The sequence below is a fragment of the Hetaerina americana genome, unplaced genomic scaffold (assembly GCF_022747635.1).
Source record: "Hetaerina americana unplaced genomic scaffold, ioHetAmer1.1.p SCAF_5, whole genome shotgun sequence".
NCBI classification, from domain to species: Eukaryota; Metazoa; Arthropoda; class Insecta; order Odonata; family Calopterygidae; genus Hetaerina; species Hetaerina americana.
This window is the reverse complement of record NW_027287095.1, coordinates 86,918,000-86,944,968: the sequence shown is the minus strand read 5'-3', so window position 1 is coordinate 86,944,968 and position 26,969 is coordinate 86,918,000. Positions and strand designations below refer to the sequence as shown.

Below are 26,969 nucleotides of genomic sequence, written 5' to 3'. Positions count from 1 at the left end.
AAGCCATACCTATTCGGCCTGTCATCTCAGCTGTGTCTGCCCCTTCACACCTTCTGGCACGAAAATTAGACGTTTTGCTCCGAGATCTCACAGGTTTTAAACCTAAATATGGAGTTAAAAACTCTATAGAGCTAGCCCGAAAATTGAAAGATATTGATGTCCCGGAAAAAGCGAGGCTAGTCTCCTTCGACATTAGCAATTTATTTACTTGCGTACCAATATCGGAAACTTTGCTTAGGGTGGAAGAACTACTCAAGGATTCCACCATTGCCCAAAATATCTCAGACGAATTGGTCCCCCTCATCAAAATGACAGTTAACCAGAATTATTTTAGTTTCAACCACACCCTTTACAGCCAAACGGATGGGTTAGCTATGGGTTCCCCACTGTCCCCTTTCCTAGCCGAAGTCTTCCTCAATTCTGTAGAAGAACATCTTTTTAATGCTGACAATCAGCATAACAAAAACGTGGGCTATTGGTTTCGTTACGTGGACGATATACTATGCCTATGGACCGGAACCAACCGACAGTTAGACTCCTTCCTTAATTTCCTAAACACTCTTCATCGGAATATCTCCTTCTCCATGGAAAAAGACGTCAACGGTACCATCAACTTCCTCGACTTGACAATCACAATTAGGGATAATAGACACGAATTTGCTATTTATAGGAAACCCACATATACAGACCATATAATTTCTAATGATTCCGCACACCACTTTTCTCACAAACACGCAGCCCTCCACTCCATGATCCACCGCCTCCTACACATCCCCCTTTCCCCCAAAAACTTCAAAATTGAACTCGTGAATATCACTAATATAGCTACCAACAATGGTTTCAACCCCAAACTAGTTGACACATTACTACGGAAAAAACAAAAAGCAATGGCCATAAAAAGCATTTTCGTATCTCAGCCCGCAGTATCTAAAGATTTTAAGTGGTGCTCGATCCCGTTTCTGGGAGATCTTTCATATAGGATTTCCAACTGCCTACCCACCTCACTCAAAGCAGCCTTCTACTCACCCATAACCCTCTCCAAACTTCTAGCCAATGGAAAAGACACCCAGGATAGCCTTCTCAAATCAGGCATTTATAAACTGAAATGCGAGGATTGCAACAGCGTTTATGTCGGTCAGACCGGCAGGAATATCAAGTTACGAGTCAAGGAACACGCTAGGTGTCACAAAAATCAGAATAACAACTCTCTCTTCGCCAAGCATTTACTAGAATTCAACCACAGCAGTGACTTTGTCCCAGAGATATTACACACACTCGCAAAAGGATTAAAAATGGACGCTCTCGAGCAATTAGAGATTAGAAGGCACTTGGTGAACCCCAACACGACACTTTGTAATGAGCAATTATTCCCATACCCCTCCCCACTCCTCTCCGAGAAATTAGCCTGGAAATGGTCAAAACAATCCATCAACGCACCTGCGAGCCCCCACCCCCCTCAAATCCTTCCAACCCTCCCCGCCCCCACTCTGTCCTGAGGGTATATATGCTTGCTCTGTCTGTTTTGCAAATTTGTACCTGATGATGCCGCAAGTCGGTGAAACGCGTCGTGCCGTATAATAAAATCTGTGGAAAAGTACGAGTCTTTCTTTCTATTTCAATAATGGATATATGTTTTTAATTTAGCAATTAAATGAAGCATGAAAATCTTATTTCTTTTGTTACAGATATGCAAATGATCGACCTGTCAAAGGAGAGTTGACTATATCTGCGTACCCTACATATCACACGGAAATTCTGCAACCAGTCTTCCGCAATCCAGTGAGAAAAGTGGTACTAATTGATGGAGAAACCACCATACCCTTCAATTTAATAACGGAATTTGGGTGAGACTTTATTTATGTATTTGTATCTTAGGTTGATAATTTTTCTGTGAAAATAAAAATCCACAATCATGCTCTTCAGTGTTTATTAAAACTCAGATTTAAAAGTCTCTCCTTGTAGCCTCTATCAGCATAAAAGTGGAATTTGGGGCCCTCAGTTTTGTGGAGGGTAATGTGAAGGTGATCACTTGGGTTAGGTAGATATATAATCAGGGCATGGGGGTCTTTCATAGGCACCAAGACCTTCTGATCCACCCTTGTTGCCATGTGCGGATAGGGGACTAGTACACCTCAGTTTATGTGCATGGAGGTCATGCTTCCAACCTCAATTTGGGCCCAATGTCCGGTAACTTTGGTGGGTGTTTCAATGTGGCTAGACATATACCCAGTGTCATAGTTTTTTTCAATGCTGACATTTGATGTAGAGCCCTAGTGAGCAAAATTGATAAAGAGTCAGCAAGTTTCTTGGGCTAAGCCACCTAATCAAGAGAAGAAAGGGATGTAACCAAGCGTGGACAAGAAAAATGAGTAAAAAATATTTAAACTTTCAAGTTCTGTAGTCTCAGTGAGCAATGCTAGTGAATTTTCCCAAAGTTTACGCATCACTCTTGGTGACTCTTTTCTCAACTGCTATAAATGTAAATGAAAATTGAATAATTCTTATTTTTATCATCGTATAATCAAATAACAGTTCTATTAACCTTTATTCAGCACTAATGGACACAGACAAAAACACAGAAAAACATAAAAAAGAAACTCCATAAGTTTTGAATTTTCGGTGGTCGCAGCCACCTTCCTCAAGGAAGAGAAAGACAGAGTTCTGTCTCTCTCTTCCTTGAGGAAGGTGGGAGTAGGTAAGAATAGGTTATTAGGTAGGAATAGCAATATGGTGAAGATTGATAGTGATTTTATTGCACAGAATCATTCTCTGAGTTTTATTCAGTAGTTATGCAATTTCCTACTGTTTGTTATTCCATTGTAAATGTGTATTCATGTGGGAAAAATGGAAATTTTTCTTTTGGGATCTGTATATTTCTCAATCCCCTCAATCCACCACCAGCCAAGGCCACACACGTGTGTGTTCCTTGTGGCTCTTGAAATAAGGAGTTTAAATTAGAACATGATTTTAAAGGTGGAGTTGGAGGGAGAGATTAGCAGTTAAAGCATGAGCATGATTAAGATTAAATGTCTGATTGATACAAAGAGCAAATTTTCCTTCCAGGATATATGATGATTTCCAAAGGATAGCAAATTTCGACATCGAGGTGGAGGAAACTCTAACGGGCATTCGTCAGAATGCCACAGCCACAATCCTTCTGCACAAATATAGCAACCGATTGGAGTTGCTGAAGCCTGCAGATACTTATCAACCTGGCCTCAAATTCAAGCCGATGGTAATCGTCATAATTTTTATTTTCATTTCATTATGAAAAATCAGAACTTTATTTGTCTTAACAGCTCTTCCTCTTATGGTCTCCGTGATCTTTTAACATTTCTTAACGGTCCATTTTGGAATAGTCAAGTATCTATTTTATAATTTATTTGTTTTTCATGTTCAGCTTCCATATTCCGAATGAATCCCAATGGAATAATTGTCTGATTTCATGGTACTTGTGGTGTGGGCCTGCGTTTGCTTTGTTGTTGATTGAAATTGAATGAAACCATTTTATTTCCTTCCTCTCAAAGCTGAAGGTCACCAAATTTGATGGATCTCCCTTGGATGGCCCAAAGAATGCTGTGAAGGTCAAGGCTGGCTTCACTCACGAAGGGAAGGACCACCCTGAAAGCGTGCATACTTTGAATGATGCCGGAATGGTTGAACTTAGCTTTGAACCTCCCCTGGAAGCAAACACCTCCTCCCTCTTTGAGATTGAGGTAAGAATTCACTCTGTGGTGACAATAAACAGCTATTTTGCACTGGAAAATAAAAATTGGTACTGACATTCCTGTCATTTATGAGCATACTAATTTTCATAGAAAAGCTTCTAGCATTAAAAGTTAAACATCAATAAGATACTATGATAGGTATTGTTAGGATGAAGAAATGCAGGTAGTATACTTAGAATTAAGAAATGATCTTGTGTGTAACTTGATGGAAGTGTTCCAAACTTTGAAGGTTAGATGAAACAGTACTACTGTAATTTCTACATACATTTTAATTTTTTACAGCAATTGTTCTATTGTAGCCCTAGGTTATACGGTGAAATTATATAGAAAGTTAACAGTGTTGATGTATTTATAATCGGCCAACTTTCTACATAGATGTTGCATTGAAACATAAGCATGATTGTGGGAAGTCAAGTTATTTTATGTACTCATGCATAGGTCAACCTCTTAAATTTTTACTAAAAATTTCCTCTTTTTACATATATCGTGTATATATCACTGCTAGTTTTATTGTCTCGTAATTATTCAATGTTGTTGATTCCAGTGAATGGATTTAAATAAAAACTTGTAAACTTTCGTTAAATGCATAATCTCTAGCGATGCAGATTATAAGAGATATAATTTAACTATTTTAATTATGGTTATCAAGTTGCATCAAGATGTCTATGAAATTGCAAATCATGATCAATTGTGATGCCACCTAATGCCCTCTGCGCAAATCCAGCATGAAAGAATCTCCTGCACTTGCAGGCCTCACCCTTGCCAGTGAGTTTTCCCGAGTTAAGTAGGATAGCTGGCATGGATAAATTGATGTGATAGGTCTTTGAGAGGATCCCTGGGCCGCACTGTGCCAAACCACACTTCACTGCCAGCTGTATTGCAGGCAGGGCATAAGAGCACTCACTACAGTGGTGTATGGGGGTCACCCATCCAAAATCCATCTGAACAATATACATTTAGAGATCTAATGGGAACCAGAGCCTCAGCAGATGGCATAGTGAGGAATCCAGCACCACAGCTGCATGGTGCATGACCAAGTGAGCAAGAAATTCCCCCTGCACCAAGCAAACACAGAGTTTAGTGCTTGATTCTCCAACTGTAGATGGGCAACTCTAAGATGATGCTGGGGATTTGTTAGGTACAACCCATTGGATGTGAAAACCTTTTATTGTTTTTTAATGAGCTGTTTTATTTAATGTAGTATTTTCCGTACTCAATCAACTATATTATATCTTGTTTGGCTCTGAGTGAATATTTTCAGTCAGCTTAGGGAAGAAAAATTCCTAATACGGCACATATGATGCATCTTTAGTATGCATCTTTCACTATGGAATGTTCTTGGCAAATGCATTATCGATGTAATGAGATTTTATAAGGGAAGAAGTGAAAATTGTGGTAAATCAATGTTTATTAAGTTTAAATATGGCTTTCGAATAATATAACCAAGCTGAATTTGTGCAATATGGCAGATGTGCTTTCTAATTACGCTAGTATGACCATTGACTTGCAAAGGCTCCAGCAAATGTATTAATAGATTTCATGCATTATGGTTTGTTAGAGACTCTAGTGCATATTTCCGAATGTGCATTGGTCTAAAAAAAGATCATGTGTGACTGGGTAGAGAGTACTTATTACATTAATATTAAGGAAAACATTACATCATTATTTCTCTAAAACTATATGAATGGAAGGGAGTAATATCATATGTAATAATTGAGATTCGTATCAAACTCTTTGTTGATTTTTTCTTAATTATTATTTTATTTTTTTTAAACTGATATTTACTCTTGCCCACAACATTTTTAGGCTGAGTACCCAGATGCAAATCTGCTGCAGGCAACAGTTGGTGCATCTCTCTCACCAAGCAGGTCTTACATGCAACTGAAATTGAAAACAAGGGACCCGAAGGTGAGCACATGGATTATTTATCTCTCTCATTTAGTTTCATCTATTTAAACACTCTGAAGGAACCAAACTCACCTTTGGGTGCATATTCTGTAATATGGACTTTGGGAAATTTTGGTTGGAGCTGCTACCATAATCTTGGAATGCATTCCTATCTCCATATGAAATTAGTCTTCTGGTATTGCACCAGTCTAGTGCAAGGATGCAATTCTTTTTTCAATAGTCATGCTTCCATAAACATTTTATGTTGGGTCAGAATCTAGATGGTGTGTTTGTGAATTCTAAGGTGAAAGGATTTGGGTAGGAGGTGACAATGCAAGATGGAAGTATAAGAAAAGATATTTTGGTCAAAATGCCAGTTAAGGTATTTGGACCCTTAGTTCGAGGAAGGAAATTCAAATTATTGTCATAGAAATTGACAGGAAAAAGAAAGTTGCCCTAGAGCACAGGTGTATAAGGGGTATAGGAATCTGGTGAAGGTAAAAGGAATCACTAGCTGGCGCAAAATACATAGAAATAAATGTACGTATGACAAAATACCACTCCAAATATATTTATTATTGCATCTGTACACTCAGTAGGTTTCAGTTGATTAAGCCATTGGTGTAACTAAGGTTTTCCTTCTTCTTCATAGCTTTTGTCATCATTCTCAATTGAATTTATGATGACCGAATCATTTCTGTTTGGTTTGCTGCATGGTATGCAGCCTTTTTCTTTCCATGATTACCAAGTGATTAACTTACAAGGTTTGACGTTTAAATTTATCTCCACCAAATTTCTTGAAACACCAATGAGACAGTGAATGTGAAGAAAATAACATAAAAGTTGAAAAATAATTTGCACAAAAGTGCATGGAGTGCCAGTAAAAAGGTTAACAAGGTTGTAGTGAACAACACGAACATAAGAAGACATGACAGCACTGTTCTTGAATAGACGATGCAAGCACAATGAAGATCAGAGAGAGAATGTTGGTCAAGCCTACTTGAGTCCAATGCTATTGTTTCCCACGGGATCATGTTGGTGAAAGTGATCTGCTTCTCTCTCTCTCCCCATAAAACTGAATGTCATTTTGAGCAGAGTGGCCACAAAGTGGAAGTAATTAAAAACTTAAGGGGAATGAAAATAAAATCATCCAGGGAGGCTGGAATGCAATGTTTAGAGAAGTCAATGGAGGTAAGGAAAGTAAAAAGATACAGGTTAGAAAAAGAATAAAATGAAAGGAGAGAAAGACTTTTTGAGTTCTGTAAATTGTACATATTAGTCGAAGCAAACATGCTAAGTACTTTTGAAAGAGATGCACTTGAAAATGGCTGCAAATATAATAAGATACCTGATTGACTGCATAATCGTAAAGCAAAGATTAGAGATTTAAGAAAGTACAGCAAAAAGTATTTTGGGGCATACATGGTTAGTGTAAAAAGCATCAAGAAATGTTTTGGAAAAATGCAGCTTTTCCATGACTTGAAGGCTCCCTGGTTGGCGGATTCCAAAAGGTCCTTAATATGCGAGCTTCTATAACGGCACTCAGGGTCCCATGGCAGTGTCCTTTGGGGGAGGATATCACTTTTGGGAATAGGAAGTAGGTGGCAGTAGGGAAGAGGAAGTATGGAAATCTGCTGGTGGCAAGTCAAGACTGTAAGGAGATTGGGGAAACGTTGCGATGCTGTTGCAGAAGGTGTTCACCAGCAGGCACTCGACTCTGCTCTTGGTCGTCTGTCAAGACCTCTGGGACAAGTTGAGCGCAGATATTTTGCATTGCCAAATTTTCAGTGATAATGGTACGTGCACTATCACCTCATCAATGCCCATATGATCTGTGATCATGCATACATTTAACCAACAGTTTGTATTCATAACTTCATGCACACATCAGGAAATAATTGTTACCGATACTTTTTATACAAACCTTGTCTATTGAAAGTGACCATAGTTGATTATTGTTGAAGTGCCATCTTAAATTAAAAGAGATAAAGAAAAGAATGAAGTATTGATGGCAATTTCTAGCAATGGCATGGCAGAGATTACTTTTAAGGAATGTAAGTTGAAAAAATACCTTATTTTTCTTGTCATGCTTTCAGTTCTTAATAAGATAATTTAATATGCTTTTTATAATGGGTAGGTACTGGAGGAAATATTAAATGCTTTGCTTGGAACCTGTAATACCATTAGATGTTCCATGGTATCTTCAAATAATAATATTACATTGTATTTGCTCATAATACAAAATGCCAGGTGGGTGGTGTATGTACATGATATAAGGCACATCAAGATACAATACAATACATGTAGACTCAACTGGGATACAAATGTGGTACTAATAATTATGTAGATTGTTGTATACACGCAAATATTCATTAAATCACAACGCATCAGTGTAAGCTAGGCTAAGAGCATTGTAATAAACTAAAAGTAGAGACTCAATGATAAGGAATATTGTTGAGATATTTAATCTATAGAGGAGAACATGCCACCACATAGATGTCTTTTTAATATGCTTGAATGCAGTTGTTGCCCTAGTATCTTTTACACTTTTGGGTAATTTGTTATATAATCCTTGGAATCCTTACTTTGAATGCTTTATTTCTAATGTTGCCATAATGTTTGCTTTGTCTTCCTTTGGTGAAATGATGATGATAGTCTGAGTTAAGTGAATACTAGTTGCTGATGTTATTTTTCATGTACAGAATTAAAAGCATAATAACATGACATATTTAATTCAGGGAATAAGTGGATAAAGGATGATGATAATTAAATTATTTTCAGATTAACGAAGATGTTGAGGTGGAAATTGTCTCATCGGTTGGTCTTCCTCACCTCACCTATGTCGTGATGGGGCGAGGTGAGGTTTTAGTCACCAGAACCATTTCTCAAAATCTCCTGCCAACTGATAAAAGCATCACTGTGAAGTTCTTGGCCACATTAGCAATGGCTCCAGTTGCTCGCGTCATCGCATTCTTTGTTGCTCCCGGATCTCAAGAGATTGTGGCCGGCGGATTGGATATCAAGTTTGCCAACACACTCCAGAATTTTGTAAGTAACCCAATTTTTTGTGATCTGCACAGGTTAAGTTGAACCTTATGACAGGCCAGTGTGGATTCTGTCCTCAGTACATGGGCATGTTGAATTTTAAATGAGTGAATCAGGTTTGAAAATTTATCAGTTGAAAAAACAAAAATGTTCCATGCAGAGTTACTTTCATTCACCATTTAATGATCTGAAATAATTCATCCACAAGTATTGGTCTTGGACGAAAATGCAGCTTTTAGATTGCAATTTCTTATTCTGTAAATCCTTTTTCATATCCTGGTCAAAAGTTGAAAATATGTCTTGGAATTATATACAATTAAGATTCATTTTATCGAGATTGGTCTCTGTGGAAATGAATTGTTTACCCAGAAAAATAGGCTTTGACGGAAATGGAATGATGGTATAGAACCTAACTTTTTGGCATTCTGATTTCATGGAAAAAGTACTACAGATTGTGATAGTGAACATTGCATCAAATGATACAAGTTTTATGTATCCAGCGCAAGTTATTGGCATGAAAACATGGTGATCTTGAATAGGCACAAATGAAGATGAACAATTCTATTTTAAGAATGATAGTTAATTCATCATCTTTTATTAAAATAGACATTTTGATGTCAGGTTTAGGTTTGAGATTGTGATCTTTTTTTTATGAAGCAATTGCATTGTAGGTTATTGAAATTCAATTATGAGTCATGATGAATGTGATGCATAGGAAGGAATTATGATCATTGTGTCTCTAATGAAAATTTCATTTCTTCCCAGGTGACTGTTAACATGAGCCCGCAAGTTGAATCAAGACCAGGATCTGAAGTGACAATGACATTTTTTGCCAAGCCATACTCTCACATGGCGATAATGGGTGTTGATGAGGAAGTTCAATCCCTTGGGAATGATTATAACCTCTCACCTGTAAGCAAGTCTTTTGTCATGCCCGTAATAGATTCTTTTACTCATGCCATTACTTTGAAGTGGTGACATATCATTAGCAATCTCAGTAGCTTGGAAAATTGATCAATAAAAGGCCATGAATGGCAATAAAATTTTCCTTCATCCCTCTGTAATTACATGTACTATCTCGTGCAAAATCACTTAAAATATGAGGGTAAGTCAATAAATAACTCGCAAAACTAGGTAGAGGTAATAATAATCAAAGTAACTTCCTGTAAATTATGCCACTCTTCTCATGCATATTCACCCTGAACATTCAGAGACAACCATCCCATCTCTCTATAGCATCCCGGCAGCAGAGATGTCTTTTGTTTGCAGTCGTAGCCAACCCAAGAGTAACCCCTGCGGCCTAAAATGGCATCATCACTTTCAAAACGTCGTCCCTCCAAATGGTTTTTTAAGGGACCCGAACAGATGGCAGTCACTGGGGCTCTAAGATGGGACTGTGGGTGTTCCAAGTGATCCCCGTGAAGTGTTCCCTACAGCTCATGCGCTTGTTTCACTGGCGTTTGCAACTTATTTATTGACTTAACCTCGTATCAATTTCACTATCATCATCAGACTCTTTTGTATCATTTTCTGCAAGAAATTGAATAGATTCATCACTGTCCCATTCACTCACAATTGAACTTTTTTATTCTTTGATGGGATACGGTTTCATATCCCAGTCAAGAAGAATGATTTTAATGCAATGAAATTCATGTGTTTTGGTTCACATCAGCGGATGGCTCCAATTAAATAACTGTTGCAGCATCTCCCACAATTTTTTGAATAGTTGCATTATATTCCTTCATAATAGTTAATTAATGTTTTCCAACATTTTATGGTAAATGTGAACCCTTGCTGTCATCTCTTGTTCTTCTCCCTCACAGTTCTTCATGTTCAATTTGGTGGCATTTTGTCATCTTGCAATCATCATCACATGAGACCAATCCAAAGATTTCCGACTAATTTTTTTTTCCACAGGATATGATTTTAGACGACGTGGAGTCTTATTCCGGAATGAGTGAAATCATGCAGTCGTATTCAGTTTTGGAAAAAAGTTATTTCTATTCATCGTCGCAAATCCCAGAAAAAGACAGAGATATATTTGATGTAAGTAACCTTGATTATATGATAAAGTGAAATGTAATATGTGAACGCGTTCATGGATTTATCAACATGAATATCACCTCTTTCAGAAATATGCTGCTATAATTTTGAGCAATGGACAGTGGTACAAACCAACAATGATGGGTAAGTGAGATGTGCTGAGGCTTACCTCCCCAGGTTTTCCATCGATGCCATTTTTATTTAATGATAACAAGTTAGCTCTCTCCTTTAACTTCTAAACTCACTTTTCGAAGGCTTATTGTCTGAATGCATTCATTTGTTGAAGTCTCTGTCCCAAGTCAAAAAATGGTGTGTTCCATATTAGTGTTTCAACTTTCCAATATTTTAATACTTTCAATCTCTCTGTTCATTCCTCCCTTCCGTCTGAGACGTTTTTGCCTTCATTCTCATTCCAAAATCCCAACCACTGCTTCTCTGGGCCATCCTTTCAGCCTCCTCTCCTTTTCAGCGTCTTTCTCCTCCACACTCAAGTTAAGACACATTCCCAATCTTCTAATTCCAGCCAACCCGAGAGACCAACCGCAAATCATTGCTGGCGTGGGAAGCGGCAACCCTGTCAATCCAAATTTCCCAACATTTGGTGCTACCAGACCGCCGTTGGCAGGCCCATATGCTTTTTCGCGAATCCCTGCCCCAACATGGAATTATAGACCAAGGGTCCACCTACTGTCAGAGCCTGCCAACACTTGGTTCTTCACCAACGTTTCCTCAGGGTCAGTACTGATTTTGCTCTCTGGTTTTTATCTCTATCGTCTCCTGTTAAATTGCCATCATTAGGACATTAATATCTATCAAAGCAATTTTAATTGTACATGTATTTTTATTGTGTCAGTCAGTCACTCTTTTTAAGAGTTCTAATATCATTTTTAAAGTCCATCCAAAGTATACAATGCAAATATGTGAATAGAAGAAAGTTATAAAATGACTAAATAAGGTATTTAAAATACATTAGGTACGAATTCATTGCAAACTAAATGGATGCATATAGTGGAATGGGTGATGCATTAGAGGACTGCCTATAATATTTGTTTTGTTGAATTAATGATCAGTGAAGTATAGATAGCGTTATCAAATACATTCAAAATTGCAACAGTGGGGGTTGGAACAAAATTATTTGATGAATGAAAGTCACTTGTTGTGATGCAAATTTTCACAATTCATAAAGTGACTACGACCCACAAAAAGTTTCTTGGATATTCTTGAATCTTCTGCAGGTATCGAAAAGTCACATTTATAAAAATGGAAAATCAAAACTTAATATTCCAAGAAGCTTCAGGAGGTACCATGACAGTGTTTTCTAATGGAGTCATCTGCTAAATGTGCATTACAATGCAACAATTCCAGAGTGTAAAAATCATTCACCTTGACCAGGATTGGAAACCGGATCCCTCGATGCCTGGCCAAGTACTTTAGCCATTTAGGCATCTCCTGCAGTTTTTTTGGAATTTGCCAAAGGTGAAACACCAATAGTGTTTAAATGCCCGTGGCATTGTATGCACAGTATTTTGTCACAACATCTTGTTCCTCTAAAGCTCACAAAATAAATCTCGGGGTGTAAGAGGATGCCTCGATAGCTTAACTGGCTGAAGCACTTTGAAGACATTGAGGGATCCAGGTTCGAATCCCAGTCAAGGCGAATAATTTTTATGCTTGGAAATTGTTGCATTGTAAAACAATTGCTATGTACCAAGAGAAACATGCTCATCTGTGAGCCTTGTGGTTTTCTGAATAAGGCAATCGTTTGGAATTTAAATACTGAGCATTGCCATTGTCATGATTGTTTAAGTAGTTACTTACACCAGGCAGTAATGTATTCCTGAGTGAATTGGTAAGAGAGATTGCAAATAATTAATGTATGTCCCTTTATCCAATATGAACAAAATAAAATTTTGTTGTACCGTATTTTGGAAGATAATATTATTTTTAACTGATTGAGGGCTTCAAGAAAGCTGACTTAGTTGGTGATATTTGATTCAAATGGCAGAAATAATGTGCAAATTGAGACAATTCAATATTATAACTAATATAATATTTTTTTCTATGAAAATCTTTTCAGAATGTCTACATATATGCCTGTCATGTCCTCAGATTTGTGCTCCTTTTGTGATTTTTCCGTCCTTTTTTTCTTTGTCACAGAGCTGACGGGAAGGTCACCTTGCGTCGCACTCTTCCAGATAGTATGACCTCTTGGATTGTCTCTGCTCTGTCCTTGGACCCTGTCAATGGGATTGGGCTCCTAAGAAGGCAAATCACGGTGAAGCTATGGAATTCAATTGAACCCATTGGAACAAAAAAGTCAGCTTAGCTCGTTTTCCAAGAATTCTTTTCTCTTCTCTTTGCTTCAGATTATTGGGAAACGGCCATTTTACATCAACGTGGACTTCCCTCACTCAGTCATCCTTGGAGAGGTTATTGCAGTTTCTGTTGCCGTGACCAACAACATGAACCAGGACCTCAATGTTGATTTGTCCCTTGATAATTCTGAGGGTCATTTGGAATTTATTGAAAACAGTAAAAAGAAATTTTCGAGTAAGTTAATATTTTTTAAATCTGGTTTCCTGATATTTTTTGCTTCAAATCTTTTGTTCACTCATTCGCTTTCTTATTCTCCAAATTTTTGTTCATTTGTTTTTACCCATGATATTCATAGTCTTTTGGCAATGATCTAAATGCATGTAAATGATATTATCCATCTGTTATCACCCAATTTCATAAATTGTGTTCAGCTCTTCTTATGTCAGGGATGTTTCATCCATTGTGCTCACAATATCCCCACGCACCCTTCATGTAATTCTCATACATACTGTGCATCCAAGGCACAGTTCCAAAGGAGTCTGTCTCTCTCTGTGTTGGTATGAAAACCGACTTACGAGTCAAAAAATATGATAAAGAAGATATTAGTGTGGAAGTTCCTGAAGGTATTGTTGGGGTACCTGGGGAGTATGGAAGAAATATTCATTCTTAAAATAAACCAAAAGAATAAATAAATATGCGATGAGTATAGGCTGAAGTGCGGGAAGTGTTTGTGAAAAGATTGAGACTAGGGTATGGGGAAAGATGTAAATATATAAGTACTGAGGTGACAAGGGACTCATAAGTAAAACGTAAGTGGTATAGACATGGCCAAGGAAACATTCAGGCAAATGACAAAGGTCCTACACAAAAGTAATTATACTTATCTCCATGTACATGCACTTGTCTCTTGGTCTTGCTCGTGGGATCTTCCCTTTTATTATGTTTCTAACTTATCCAGTAGACCTCAAAGCTTGTCGAATCAATCTAGTTCTTCATATGGTCATTTCTTTTTTCTGCTGTTGTATGTACTCACCTGTGTCCTCATATGGCTATAAAATTGGTCCCTCCCTAAGAAAGACTGTAAAGGAATAAAAGCCTTTGAGATTTAGGTTTGCGGAATATGGCAAACATCAATTGGATGGATAAAGTGAGGAATGAAGTGGAACTGGAAAGAATAAAGCAGAAATGAATATTGGATCAGCTTAATCATGAAAAGGAAAAAAGCAGGAATTTTGCACTGTCAAATTAATGTGCCTAAACTGGGATTTTAACCTGGATCCTTTGATGTTCATTTTCTGATGGTTTTACCATGTTGAGGTCAGGTAACCAAGTCCACCTCTTTCATAACAAATTCCTAAGGCCTGCCTGTAAGGGAAGGCTGTGATTACGTTGTGACATAGTCACAAAGTAATCCTAGCCGAGAGGAGACCTGGGTAGCTTAAACTGGCTAAATCACTCGGCCAAATGGTAGTAGTAGTAGTGGAATCAGGGTTTGAATCTTGATCAAGGTAAGTGGTTACTTTATGAAATTCCTGCATTATCAGTGCTCATCAATGGATGACTTTGTTCAATTCCCTGTTGGGGCATTGGCCATAGTTCATTGAATTTGTTGGAGGAAAATAGGACTGGATAGGCCTTGCACCGAGAAGTAACTGCTCACTGTAGGATATGATAGAAGGTGTAGTGGAAGAAAGAGTCAAGAGGAGATTGACAGATGAGAAGCAAAAATAAGTTTAAGGAGTGATGAAGAGAAGGGCTTAGGGATCAGAGACAAGTAGAGAAATGATGGCATACATAGGACCTGTTCAAGCATAGTACTTGAGACGATGATGAAGAAATTATGATATTAGAGTGCATTTTGTGGCTTTTGTCTAAAATAAACCACTGCCTAATTGCAACATATTTTGCAGCATTGTATAATTAACATATTTTGGAATATATTTTGTTTAAGCATTTCCTATCTTTTCTGATGAATATAGGTTTACTTGAGAAAAAAACAGTGGTGCTGGTGAGACCTTCTTTAACTGTTGTCTCTGTCTTTATGGCCAAACCCAAACAGATCGGAGCTTTTGACATTAAAGTTTATGCCACCACGTCCACGTCTTTGAGGGACTCAAAGTCTCGAAGATTGTTAGTGAAGGTAAGTGAAAGTTCTTTTAATTTTAATATGTATACTCTAAAATAAATTGCACATATAAGGAAGCCACCCTACCCATCCAGACTCTCCGTTCCCCACTCGCACCTGAGGAGTCTGAGACATGTACAGGTTGCGGATTGGCCTTCTATCCCTCCAATCTATTACAATTTTCTGCAACATACTCGTTAGTTTTTCCCAATTCACTCTATCAAATGCCTTTTCAAAATCTACGAAACAAGAAAATACATTCTGATTGTATTCTATTCTTCTCTCAATCAGTGATCTCATTACTGCAATGGCATAACATGTGCCTCTCCCCTTCCTAAACCCAAACTGATCATCCCCTTAGTAATCATTTGCCTTGCTCTACATTCTTTTATTAATGACCCTGAGAACCACTTTAACTATTAGCAAAGTCAAACTTATTGTTCTGCAACCCTCATATGATGTAGCCTTTACCTTTTTTGGGGTGAGCCAACGCTGATTTAACAAAATCTTATGGCCAAATTGCTATTTCATGATTGTTGGACTAATGTTTCTACAATGCAGTTCCTCTGTACATTCCTTTTATCTCTCGTGAATCTTCCCTGATTCAATCAATAATTTTCCTTACTTATCTTTGATAGTTTGCTCAGGTTTTCCTGTCTTACTTCCTGACGGTGCTTTCACCTTCCTTTAGGGTGCCAATTCCACCCTTTCTGTGCAAACTTTCCATATCTTCACTCTGCATCATCCTCGAAATTTCTTTCACCCTGTCATTTTCCCATCTTAGTTTGTTATTCAACCCTTATACTTCCTTTTACCTAACTCTCAGTTTAAATTCTTCCATTTCCTTCTCTCATCACTCTTTCTATTCATCTTGTCCGTAATCCATAGTTTTCTTTTCATTTTCCAATTTACTTTTCCTATGGTATTGTTTATTTTTTTATATTCCTTTTTTGATAAGTTCCGACTATTCTTCTATTATACTCAGATCCCTTTACTTATCCAATAATTTCTCTTCAGCCCGCTGATACTCATTCCTTGTAGTTCTAGTTAATGCTTCTACAGTCAATTTCTTTTTCTGTCTTCCCTATTTTTTTTTACATCGGGTTTTAGGCTTCATTGTTACTAAATTAAAATCTGAGTCCTCATTTGCTCTAGGTAAACTGTCCGATTCAATAATCCTGTTGCCTGTTACCTGTGCCTAACTGTAAAATAATGTACTGAGCTCTTTCTGAATGTTCAGACACTTTCTTTGTATACGTACACGTAATGTGGTATTTAAGTCAAGTGTTCGTCATGATTAAACCCTTTCTCCTGCAGAACTCTGTTGCTTTTTTTGCAAGATAATGGTAATTGGTCATTGTTTTAAGATACCTTTGTCATAATGGTTACCAAACCTGAAGGCAGAAACAACTCATTAAAACTTTTGTTTTATCTTGTCGTTGTTTGTGGCTTTCTAGAAGTGATTGTATCAGCATTTTTTCCAAAAATTTGTTCATATATCATGATCATGGGTTTTAATATTAAATCTCTAAGGTGAGTTTTTTTGCTGAAAATTCATTTTTATATATTTTTTTATTTCATACAATTCCTTGGCACAACTCTAATAACCAACTATAAAGCCTGAAGGTGAAACAATTTACATGAACAAGGCTGTATTTGTAGATCTACGGTATGCCAAACAGTTTACTGCAAATTTGACTATGGAGCTACCTCACAATTTTGTGGCAGACTCAGAAATGATATCTGTATCATCTGTAGGTAAGTATAAGTAAAAATATTTATTTATACCCTTGTCCCATTGGATTAACTGCAAAGTATTGTAAATATTTGGTTTCCTAATTCAGGAGAAGTAGAACATTGACAAAAATCAACAACATTAGTCTTTTTTTGAAGGTGGAAGTTACAATGAAAGCTAAAAATTATGATAAATTCGAAATTGATTGCACTAATTTAGGGACTGCAATGCATCCAAGCATATTTATATACAACATATGGGAGTAAAATGGATAGGCAACTTTCTCATATATATATATATATATATATATATATATATATATATATATATATATATATATATATATATATATATATATATATACATATACATATATATATACATATACATATATATACATATATATATACATATATATACATATACATATATATACATATATATATACATATATATATATATATATATATATATATATATATATATATATATATATATACATATATATATATACATATATATATATATACATATATATATATATATATACATATATATATATATATATATATATATATATATATATATATATATATATATATATATATATATATATGTTGGTGCATTAGGTTTGAAATGTAATTTGTGAGAATGTTTTCTTTGGTAGCAATTTTAAAACTTTATTTAAAGTATTTAATTGTGATGTATCCCGCCAAGTTTCAAAAGAACTCATTTTATTGTTACTTCTGAATACCTTTTGTTCCCCATACGTAAAATTATCTGCTGCTGGATATGTTGGGATCTCTAAATAAGTTCAATTAATTCTCAATGTATCATGCTTTTTAGTTTTCTTTGTATAAAAAAATATTAAACAATTATGTTTACACATACATACATGAAAAAGCCCCTCCTTTTAAGGTTCAATGATTCATTGTATTGTAGATTTTCATGTTATAGATTGAAGCAAAATATATTTGCCATTATTTTTGTTAATATCAAAGGAAAGCTTTTTTTGCACCACCTCCACTTTAAATGGCAGTTATTTTACCCAGCTTTATGCAATTCTTGTAATAAACAGTTATCTGGTGGAGTGAATATTGCCATGAATGTTTTTAAAATGCATAATGGACTGATCTGGACACACAATCTCCCTGTCTGTTTTGTGTTATATCCTTATGTCTTTTGCTTTTCCACAATTTGATGTGGTCGTATAAATTCTCATGTTAACTTTATGCTGTTGTTAAATTTCACAAGTCTTGCAGAAATGGAATGTGTCCACTTCACTACCTTGGTGTTTATAAAAGCTTGTTAAAGTTTTATGTGTGATAACTTGTACTATTTATGTTTTTAGTTCTTCAACATTTTTGTTGTAGTTTTTTATCTTTTAGCAATTTATTTTATTTTGCAGGAGATCTCCTTGGTCACAGCATTTCCAATTTGGCCAAACTAATTAGAATGCCCACCGGCTGTGGAGAGCAGAACATGGCCAAATTGGTGCCAAACATCATTGTTTTAGAATACCTCAAGGTAAGTTTGGCTACAGAATATTATTGTTGTTGAAGTACTCAAAAAATGTTTATATTTTCATCAGTTGGAATTGTTCTCACTCTTCAATTGTCTACCACCCTCTTTAAGAATGAATTAAAGGTGACTAATTACCAAAACATTATTTAATATTTAAGGATTTAATGTCAGGTTACACTTTTCAGAATACCAAACAACTGACGACCGCAGTTGAAAGAAAAGCCATTGAATTGATAGAAATGGGATATCAACAGCAGTTAAGTTACCGCAGGAGAGATGGCTCCTTCAGTAGCTTTGGCTCTAAGGATCCCAGTGGGAGTACATGGTATATATATGTATATATGATATGCTTTGATTAAATTGGATCATTTCAATGATCTTTTGACCATTTCTTTACATATATCTTACTGTTTGATCAAATAATTAGCTCAAATTATTCATTGAAAATCACAGTTGAATACATGTTAAGTACAAAATTATCAAAGTATTGAGAAATGCTCTTCCAATCCTTCAGAATTCTATTTATATATCTTGGTTCAATCAAGTGATTTTTTTTGTTAGAAGCTGTAGGTATATCGTCATCTTGCATTTAAAAATGTAATTTTTTAGTGTAAATTAGTAAAATATAGGTTAATTATAACTGTGTAGCTTCCAGTATAATTGAATCAATCCCATTCAGAGTTGGCGAATAAAAATCAAGTTTGTTCATTATTAATCACTTAATTCTAGGCTTACATAAGGGTGAAGGAACCTTTACCTCCATTTTTTTAATATTAGAATATTTTCCAAATTCTTGTGTATTAAATTCAATAACTTAATAAATAGCTGTGCATAGCTCTTCTCCTAGCTCCATTCTTCCCAATTATATAGTAAATATATGAAAGTGCAGTGGTTTAAGTAATTGCTAACTAGCACACCCTGTTGACATGCATGTTTTGGTTGGAAAGAGTACCACTTTTGATGGGCTGAAAAAAATTTTAAAAGAAAATATAAAGTTATTCATTTAAAAAAATGTATTCCTTGATTTTTAAGATATGGGTAAATTCATCTTATTCTTACAAACTGTGTATTTTATTTGCACATAAGGTAATTTTCTCCAAATCAGAGGTTATATACACATTATGGGTCTTCGTTTCATGAATATCTGCAAGCTAACGCAATATAAAGTGTGCTGTATAGAAACCTGCAAGTGATTTATTCAGGATAAATATAGAAATCAAAACAGTCGCTAAGTTGGCAATGATCTTTGCTGGGAGTGGATTTAATGAGTTTTTCCCCCACATCCAGGCTCACAGCATTTGTGGCACGATATCTGGCGCGGACGTCTTTTCTGCTGGACCGTGGCAAGGGCCAACTGCAGCTTCTCTTTGGGAGTAAGAAGGTCATTGAGGACTCTCTTGCATGGCTCAAGGCTATGCAAGCCCCCAACGGGAGTTTTCCTGAGGTTGGAGCAATTAATTATGATGACATGCAGGGCAATATGACCAAAGCACTTCCGTTAACAGCTTATACTCTCCTCACCTTCATTGAAAGCCAGGTCAGTTTTCTCGGTAACTTATACACTCTTTGATAGCAAAAATGTCATAATTAGTGTAATCATTCATGTAAAACGGGTGGGAATGTATGAGGCCATAATTGTAATCCCAAGTGGACACCATTTATTCAAGGGTATATTTTAGCCAGGGTGTCACCATGGTGTACTTCTGTCAGCCGGGAAGACACACCCTGGCTCTTTTCACTGATTTCCACGTAATTATGCGCTCCAAACTTCTCCCTGAACTATCTTGAACTAGGTTGAGGTCCCCTTTGAAAAAAACTCTTGGAGTTCAATGATGTTCAGGTTTTGAGAATATCAGCAGTATCTTGCTGAGATTCGATAATAGTCAAAACGATTTCCTGTGGACTTTTGTTAGGTTTTTCAACAGTAAATTCAATTGGTTTTTGACAATATAGTATATGTAGCTCATGAATATTATGAAGGAGTCTTGTGTGTTTGCATCCGATTCTGTGCATTTAATTCTGGGTAAGAATCGTGGTTTTGGTCAGCTATGAAGTGTTAAGTTAAATAAATAGAAGATGATATATTAGGTCTGCCTTGAGCCCCAGGTTAGAAATTAATATTTTTACTACCATATGAGCACTTGCATGACAAATATCAATTATTGTTATGAATTGTGGAATTGAGTTGTTTAAATTATTCATAAACATAGTTTTGCTCTGTCCACATTTCTCTCTTATTTTCCACTCCTGAATGTTTTAATGTAAATTATGTTGGTTTTCAGAACTCAATTAGTAATAAATTTAAATAAAATTTTACAGCATTTTAATACAAATGAAATAATTTTAATTTGCGATGTACCTACATCATTTGATGTTAAAACATGAGCGTATTATCATTTTATAATATGATAATGTGAATACTGTAGTGTACAATTATCTGACCTCGAATTAAATTTTACAGAAAACCAATACAAAACCTATCCATCAAAACATCATCAACAAGGCTCTTGATTACATTGTGAAAAACTTGGATGGCCTAGAAGATCCGTATGCTATATCTTTATGCTCATATGCATTGCATATGGCTCGCCACCCTGTGAAGGAAACTGCTTTTCACCTGCTGGAAGCAAAGGCTAAGACAAATGGTAAGTATGACATATTAACTTGTGTAAAATATTGGGGAACACCATTTTTGAGAATATCTATAAAAATCTGTGGACTCTTCTGCCCTTTTGTTTTCTCTTTATTCAATCATGTAAGACACACTCACTTTTCTTAGAGCAATGCATGTTATTTCTCTATAATAATAAATTATTTATCATGTGGTCAATATGAAGTTTAATAGATCATGTTATCTTTTTTGTAATTCTCAGAAAACAATTAATATGTTTCCTGTTATTTTAAATTAATGGCAAATGTTACAGTTTTTCTGATCTTTATATGCATCTAAGTTCACCTGTTTAGCCCATATATCTCCATAAGTTTCTGATATATCTGTTTTTTTAACTTTTTTAATTGTATTTTATTATTGCAATTGAATGTATAGTATATTTTGATGGGAATATAGTAATCCAGGAGGAGAGCACTGGGCTACTGACTGGAGGGCCTGGGTTTGATTCCTGGGCACACCTCCCTGGGTACCCTCAGCTTTGCCCAAGTTGTGTGTTTATTTGGGTCAACTAGATCTTTCTGTGAAACTTTGGGTGGCAAGTGGCAAGAAAGGAACTGGTCCCCATTATTACCCTGCCACTGTGTGTGTTTCACATGATGTTGGCTTGGAATGAGGATAGTTCTACCCTCACCTATCAAACCAACTTCCAGGTTGATTACTGTAGTGCTGTGGAATATTGATGATAACCAATTCAATATTAAGGGTATTTGACCCAGTGCATACTATTTTTTTGTGGTACACACAGATTGAATATGAGGAGTCTAAAGTAACCTAAAGCTCATATAATTTAATAATTGTATGATAAATTTATCTAAAAATTTTTAATATAATAATGGAAAAAGAAATGTGATCTATCATCTTTTTCACTTTGAATGCTGATCCCCCTGATGCTTCTGCTCATTGCCACACACTTGGGAGGGCTCTCCAAAGCCAAGTTTTTCATATGGAAAGTACTGTTAATGATGATTTTAATTCAAATCCACAAATTGGAAAGCATCACCACAAATAGCTGATGGAGATTTTTGTGGTATTACACATCTATCCTTTTTATTGGCATAATCTGCTACTTTTCTTCTGAGGCAGAGTGTATTACGGCTTAAGTGTAAAAATGTGTGTTGTGAGAAATTTTTGGAGAATTTTATGATTAATGGAAGGTGTACTAGTGAGACAAAATTTATTTTTAAAGTTTGACTAATCAGTTTTGTTTGGCTTATTTCAATGGTTACTGAAATATAAAATTTTACCCCAGGTAAACAGTGAATTTTGTCAGGATTGAAAACACTGCAGGAGGTGGGATTATTAAATGCTCCATAAGAGGCAAAGCTTTGAAAATTTGTTGAGCCTCAGTTTTCCTCAACATCTCATTATTTCCAGGGACCGAGAAGTGGTGGAGTAAGGAGGTGTCCCCGAGTGAAAGTAAAAACCCCTGGATCAAATCTTCAACGAGAGCTGCCAATGTGGAGATGACAGCATATGCCCTGCTGACGTACTTGGAGCGCGGTCTCTTAGGTGACGCACTTCCCATCGCAAATTGGTTGATATCCCAGCAAAACAGCCTCGGTGGATTTGCTTCAACTCAGGTAATAAACTTGAAAGGTTTAGTATGTTCTTGGGAAGGGGTTAGACAGGGTAGGCTCTCTTTCCTTCATCATTCAGAAGCAGCCATTGGAGAACTGAACTTGTTTCAGCTTGCAATGGCTGCCAATTATGCAATACTGGATTCATATCATTGGAACTTGTACCACATTGTACATGACACACTAAGCTAAAAATGTAAATAAAAAATTAATCATATTAAATCATAAAATTAATGCAATTACTGATGTGAATAAAAAATGAATGATGATTCTTATTGAACAGACATCATATTATTTTATCCTCAAGGTCTATCCATGTTTTGATTAAAAAATATTTTTCTCCCTCTTTAAAGACTTCCGCTTTTCAAAAATAAATTTTGTCTTTATCACAGGATACTACAGTTGGAATCACTGCACTGGCAAAGTTAGGAGAAATCATACAACCAAGTGCCACTGACATGTCTGTCGTTTTCTCACACACGAAGAAGAAAGAGACATTGCCTGCCATGCATATTACTAAAGAAAATGCACTGGTAGTGCAGAAAGCTCAGGTCAGTGTATGTTAGTGATGTTTTAGAATTGATGCTGTTTTTGTCTCACTTGAATAACAAAGCATGTGCATTTGCTGAAGTTTGTGTCCAAGTTTCAAGTTGTGCAATTTTGAGTCGACACAAATTCAAATTAATTTAAAATTAAAAAAATATAGGCTTGATGAATTTTGAAGTAAATTTAAATGCTCTTAGAAGAATAAGATTATTATTTTTTTAATGTGCCAGCTTTAATTCAAAATGGATATTATTGTCTTATGCTTTCCTGTTACACTCTGTTCTTGAGTGTGCACCTGTGTTCATTCCTTTATTTTTTACCGATTTGATTAGATTCCTCAGAAGGCTCGAGATTTCTCGGTGGAGGTGAAAGGGAGTGGCATTGCTGTGGTGCAGCTCTCCTATCAGTACAACCTTAACGTCACCGGAGCATGGCCTCTCTTCACCCTTGACCCACAAGTGGACAAGAACTCGAATGTATACCACCTGCAACTCTCTGTCTGCTCTGGGTATGCACTCCATTTGGTTTACTATGGCAATCGTGAGCTAAATTCCAAGCCTCGCCTCACTCCCACTCTGTGCAGTGCCGTGGTGGTTCACCCGTGTCCTTGTTGGTTGATCATCCTTGAAGTAGTCCTTTATCAGTATTACAGAATAATCCAACTGTCTGGAGAACTGACAAAAGCAAAGTTCATAAATGTCTCACGGGCATTTGTGGAAGAAAATAATCCTGGGGATGTTATTCTAAGAATTTTCAATTTGTTAATACCAGTAATAATCTAGCAGTCTGAGGTATAATAATTTTTAATACGCCTAGCGAAACAACTTTTAAAATGTCAATGTCTCTCAATGACGTAAAAATTGCTACTTTACATAAGCCCAGTTAAGCAACAGACTAAATATGTCAACAGCCCATATTAAAATAGTACATTTCTTTGTCTTGACCAATTTCATATTTCCGACTCGCTCAAATGCCATCCAAAATAGCTTTTCTTTCCCTCCCTCCATCTCACTTTCCCTGCCATCATTCTTCAACATCCCATTGCCTCTCTGTATCTCCTTAATCCAATTGTCTTGCCTTCTTCAATTTTAGCTTGACAGTCTTCTTTCCTTCCTCCTTATGCCTTGTAGTTCTTGTTATTTTTTCCCTTCATTTGTTTACTTTTTATTTTCTCCATTTGCCTTCATACCCACATCGCAAAAGCCTCTGAACCTATGTTTGCATTCATGAATAATCCGTCTGACAATTGTGTTGATTCTTTGTCATCTAGATTTGTTGGTGGGAATATGAGCAACATGGCTCTGATGGAAGTTGTACTGCCAAGTGGATTCTACGTTGACGGCGAGTCATTGCCGAGTCTCAGGGTTTCTCCAAGTGTGAAAAGAGTAGAGACGCAGAACGGTGGGAATTCCGTGTCCCTTTACTTTGATCAGGTATGGTGTGTACAAGCAAAATATACTTGTGAGTGCAAGACTTCATCGGTCTTTAACTGTTGAATGGCAGCCAACTCACTTAAGCTGACCCATGGATGGTTTTGTAAATTTCCTTTGGATTTCCTTCAATGAAACCATTTCAAATATTAATATAAATATTTCTGTTGCCGTCCAAAATGGTATTGCACTCTGGAATTCATTTCGCTGTTGTGTTGGTTTGGGTATGATGACTCTGCTATCCCACAGGCTGTGGGAAGAGTACAGGATGGCCTTGCTTTTTAATTCATCTGGAAAGAAAATAATGCCTAAAAATCTGTGTAATAAACTGCTTGATTCCAGAAATCCTTTTTTAACGATCTTAAAAATAAGCCTTCTTATGATAGAATCAGATACAATTAGCTTCCACCAAGTGATGTTAGCATGTCAAGGGGCATTGTCTAACTTGTTTTGAAGCTGATCATGAAGCTATATCTAATGGCCTTGCTCCTCTGAGGGCTGCTGTTAGTAGTTAAAAAAAATATGAGTCAGAACTTTCATGGTTTTTGAGATCATGGATTTTTCATACCATTCATTTGTGTCAATAGGGTAGCTATGACAATACAGGGTGCAATGCTTTAATCCAGACAACTTTCAATTTGATTTCCCGCCTTATTCTAGTTCCACTCGAGGTTGCCATTGGCGTTCATTAAAGCTATAGGCATCTAGTAAACAGTCATGACCTCAAAATGGCCGAGATTTTACATACAAATGCGGAGTACAATCGAAGAGCCGCTATCATCGAAAGTGTTCGCTCTGGGCGTTATATTTACACGAAATAGTTCGATTCTTCCGATGGTAACCCAGATCAACTGTTTACAATATTGTGGCTAATTATAATGCTTTGGAGAAGTCTGGGGAAGTTTTTGCTAATCCGGCGAGGAAATCTCATTCGAGGAAACATGTGCTTGCGCGGATTTAAGCGCCGCACCCTTGTATATGTATAAATAGCTTATCTTTACATTTTGTGTTCTGGTGAATTTAGATTCTAGAAATGCATGCCTAAATATATAAAATGTGAAGTCTGTAGTCTCAGGATATTGAGCACAGTAATTTTGATGTTGACAAAAATTCAAGTTAGAGTTGTGTATATTGGTTTGCCATTTGAATTAATTGGTCCAGCAGTCATTTTTTGGATTTCTCTACAAAATAATAAGATGGCAATCAATGGAAAATGTTGTAAAAGTGTGGCCTTCTATATCTATGCTCCTATTGACTAGATATTGATTTTTGGAAAGACTTGATTCTATGGAGGAGGAAAATATTTTTCAAATCTCTCAAGTTGATTTCACATTTCTCTTTTTTTAAGTAAGAATTCATGTTTCAGAAATTGCCATAAATTGTTAATTATAAAAAAAATGTGTTTTTCATCAATGAAAGCATTCACCATTAGTTTAAGCATTTTATGTGCTTATTTAACCACTATGCCATAGCAAAAATGGCTGTATTTTACTAGCAAAAACAAATGTTTACTTATTCATGAAAATATTGGCATAATCCTAAAATAGAAAGGTGCTGCATCAGCATTAAGTTAAAATAGGAATAGCTGTAAGTGTTGATAAAAAAAACTGGCATAATGATGGATTAGCATTACACCAAAGGTTATGCCTCGGCAATTTTTGGACTTGTTAATAAAAAAGTCCTGATATATTTTTTTCTCTCATTCAGATGGGTAAAAAGGAAAACTGTCCAACAGTGTCAGCCTATAAAACCCATGGAGTTGCATGGAATGAACCTGTGCCAGTAATGGTTTATGACTATTATGATATGAGTGAGTAATTTCATTTTTTTTGTCATTAGCTAATAGTTTTGAGAAAAATGCAATACATATCCTTCAGAATTGCAAATCATTGACAACCTACCGATATATGCTATTGTAACTTTTCTAATGCATTACCCATGCATATCTGCTGCATTTACAGGTATCCCTTATGATTTTTAACTTAAGGGAAAATATGTTTATTGGCAGTGGGGTCCTGCTATATTGAATACGTGTGCTCAAAACTGAAGTTCACAAAAGTTTCTCGTGTTCCATCAATGTGGTGATTTATGGGTAAATAACTTTTTGCTGAAATATCCAAATCGGATCATTGAAATACACCTGAGGACATTTTGTGATCAATTTTGATATTACTTCTTACCAAAATAGGCTATGGTGTATTTTGGTGTTTTTCAGTTAAATTCCTTTCCAACTTTTGTGTCAGGGGTGCATGTTTGGGTGGGTGTCGGTCAGTTTGTATGAGTGGTTGCTTTGAAGCGTGGTCCTCGGAGACGGTCCAAGACATCAGGAATTGCATTCCCCA

At 36.1% G+C, this 26,969-nt stretch overlaps 1 protein-coding gene across 1 annotated transcript in view; it reads left to right on the top strand.

Moving 5' to 3' along the window:
- Window positions 1-26,969, top strand: part of Tep3 (Thioester-containing protein 3) — a 41,483-nt gene that overhangs the window by 10,527 nt on the left and 3,987 nt on the right. The window contains exons 6-27 of the mRNA XM_071592212.1: window positions 1,686-1,844; window positions 3,064-3,235; window positions 3,528-3,716; window positions 5,535-5,636; window positions 8,397-8,663; window positions 9,426-9,572; window positions 10,578-10,706; window positions 10,793-10,847; window positions 11,227-11,437; window positions 12,861-12,978; window positions 13,070-13,253; window positions 14,999-15,159; window positions 16,764-16,902; window positions 18,288-18,406; window positions 18,589-18,728; window positions 19,691-19,940; window positions 20,865-21,048; window positions 22,449-22,654; window positions 23,044-23,202; window positions 23,530-23,705; window positions 24,468-24,630; window positions 26,335-26,437. Coding sequence (XP_071448313.1) covers window positions 1,686-1,844; window positions 3,064-3,235; window positions 3,528-3,716; window positions 5,535-5,636; window positions 8,397-8,663; window positions 9,426-9,572; window positions 10,578-10,706; window positions 10,793-10,847; window positions 11,227-11,437; window positions 12,861-12,978; window positions 13,070-13,253; window positions 14,999-15,159; window positions 16,764-16,902; window positions 18,288-18,406; window positions 18,589-18,728; window positions 19,691-19,940; window positions 20,865-21,048; window positions 22,449-22,654; window positions 23,044-23,202; window positions 23,530-23,705; window positions 24,468-24,630; window positions 26,335-26,437 — 3,533 coding nt within the window. The remainder of the gene's footprint in view (window positions 1-1,685; window positions 1,845-3,063; window positions 3,236-3,527; window positions 3,717-5,534; window positions 5,637-8,396; window positions 8,664-9,425; window positions 9,573-10,577; window positions 10,707-10,792; window positions 10,848-11,226; window positions 11,438-12,860; window positions 12,979-13,069; window positions 13,254-14,998; window positions 15,160-16,763; window positions 16,903-18,287; window positions 18,407-18,588; window positions 18,729-19,690; window positions 19,941-20,864; window positions 21,049-22,448; window positions 22,655-23,043; window positions 23,203-23,529; window positions 23,706-24,467; window positions 24,631-26,334; window positions 26,438-26,969) is intronic.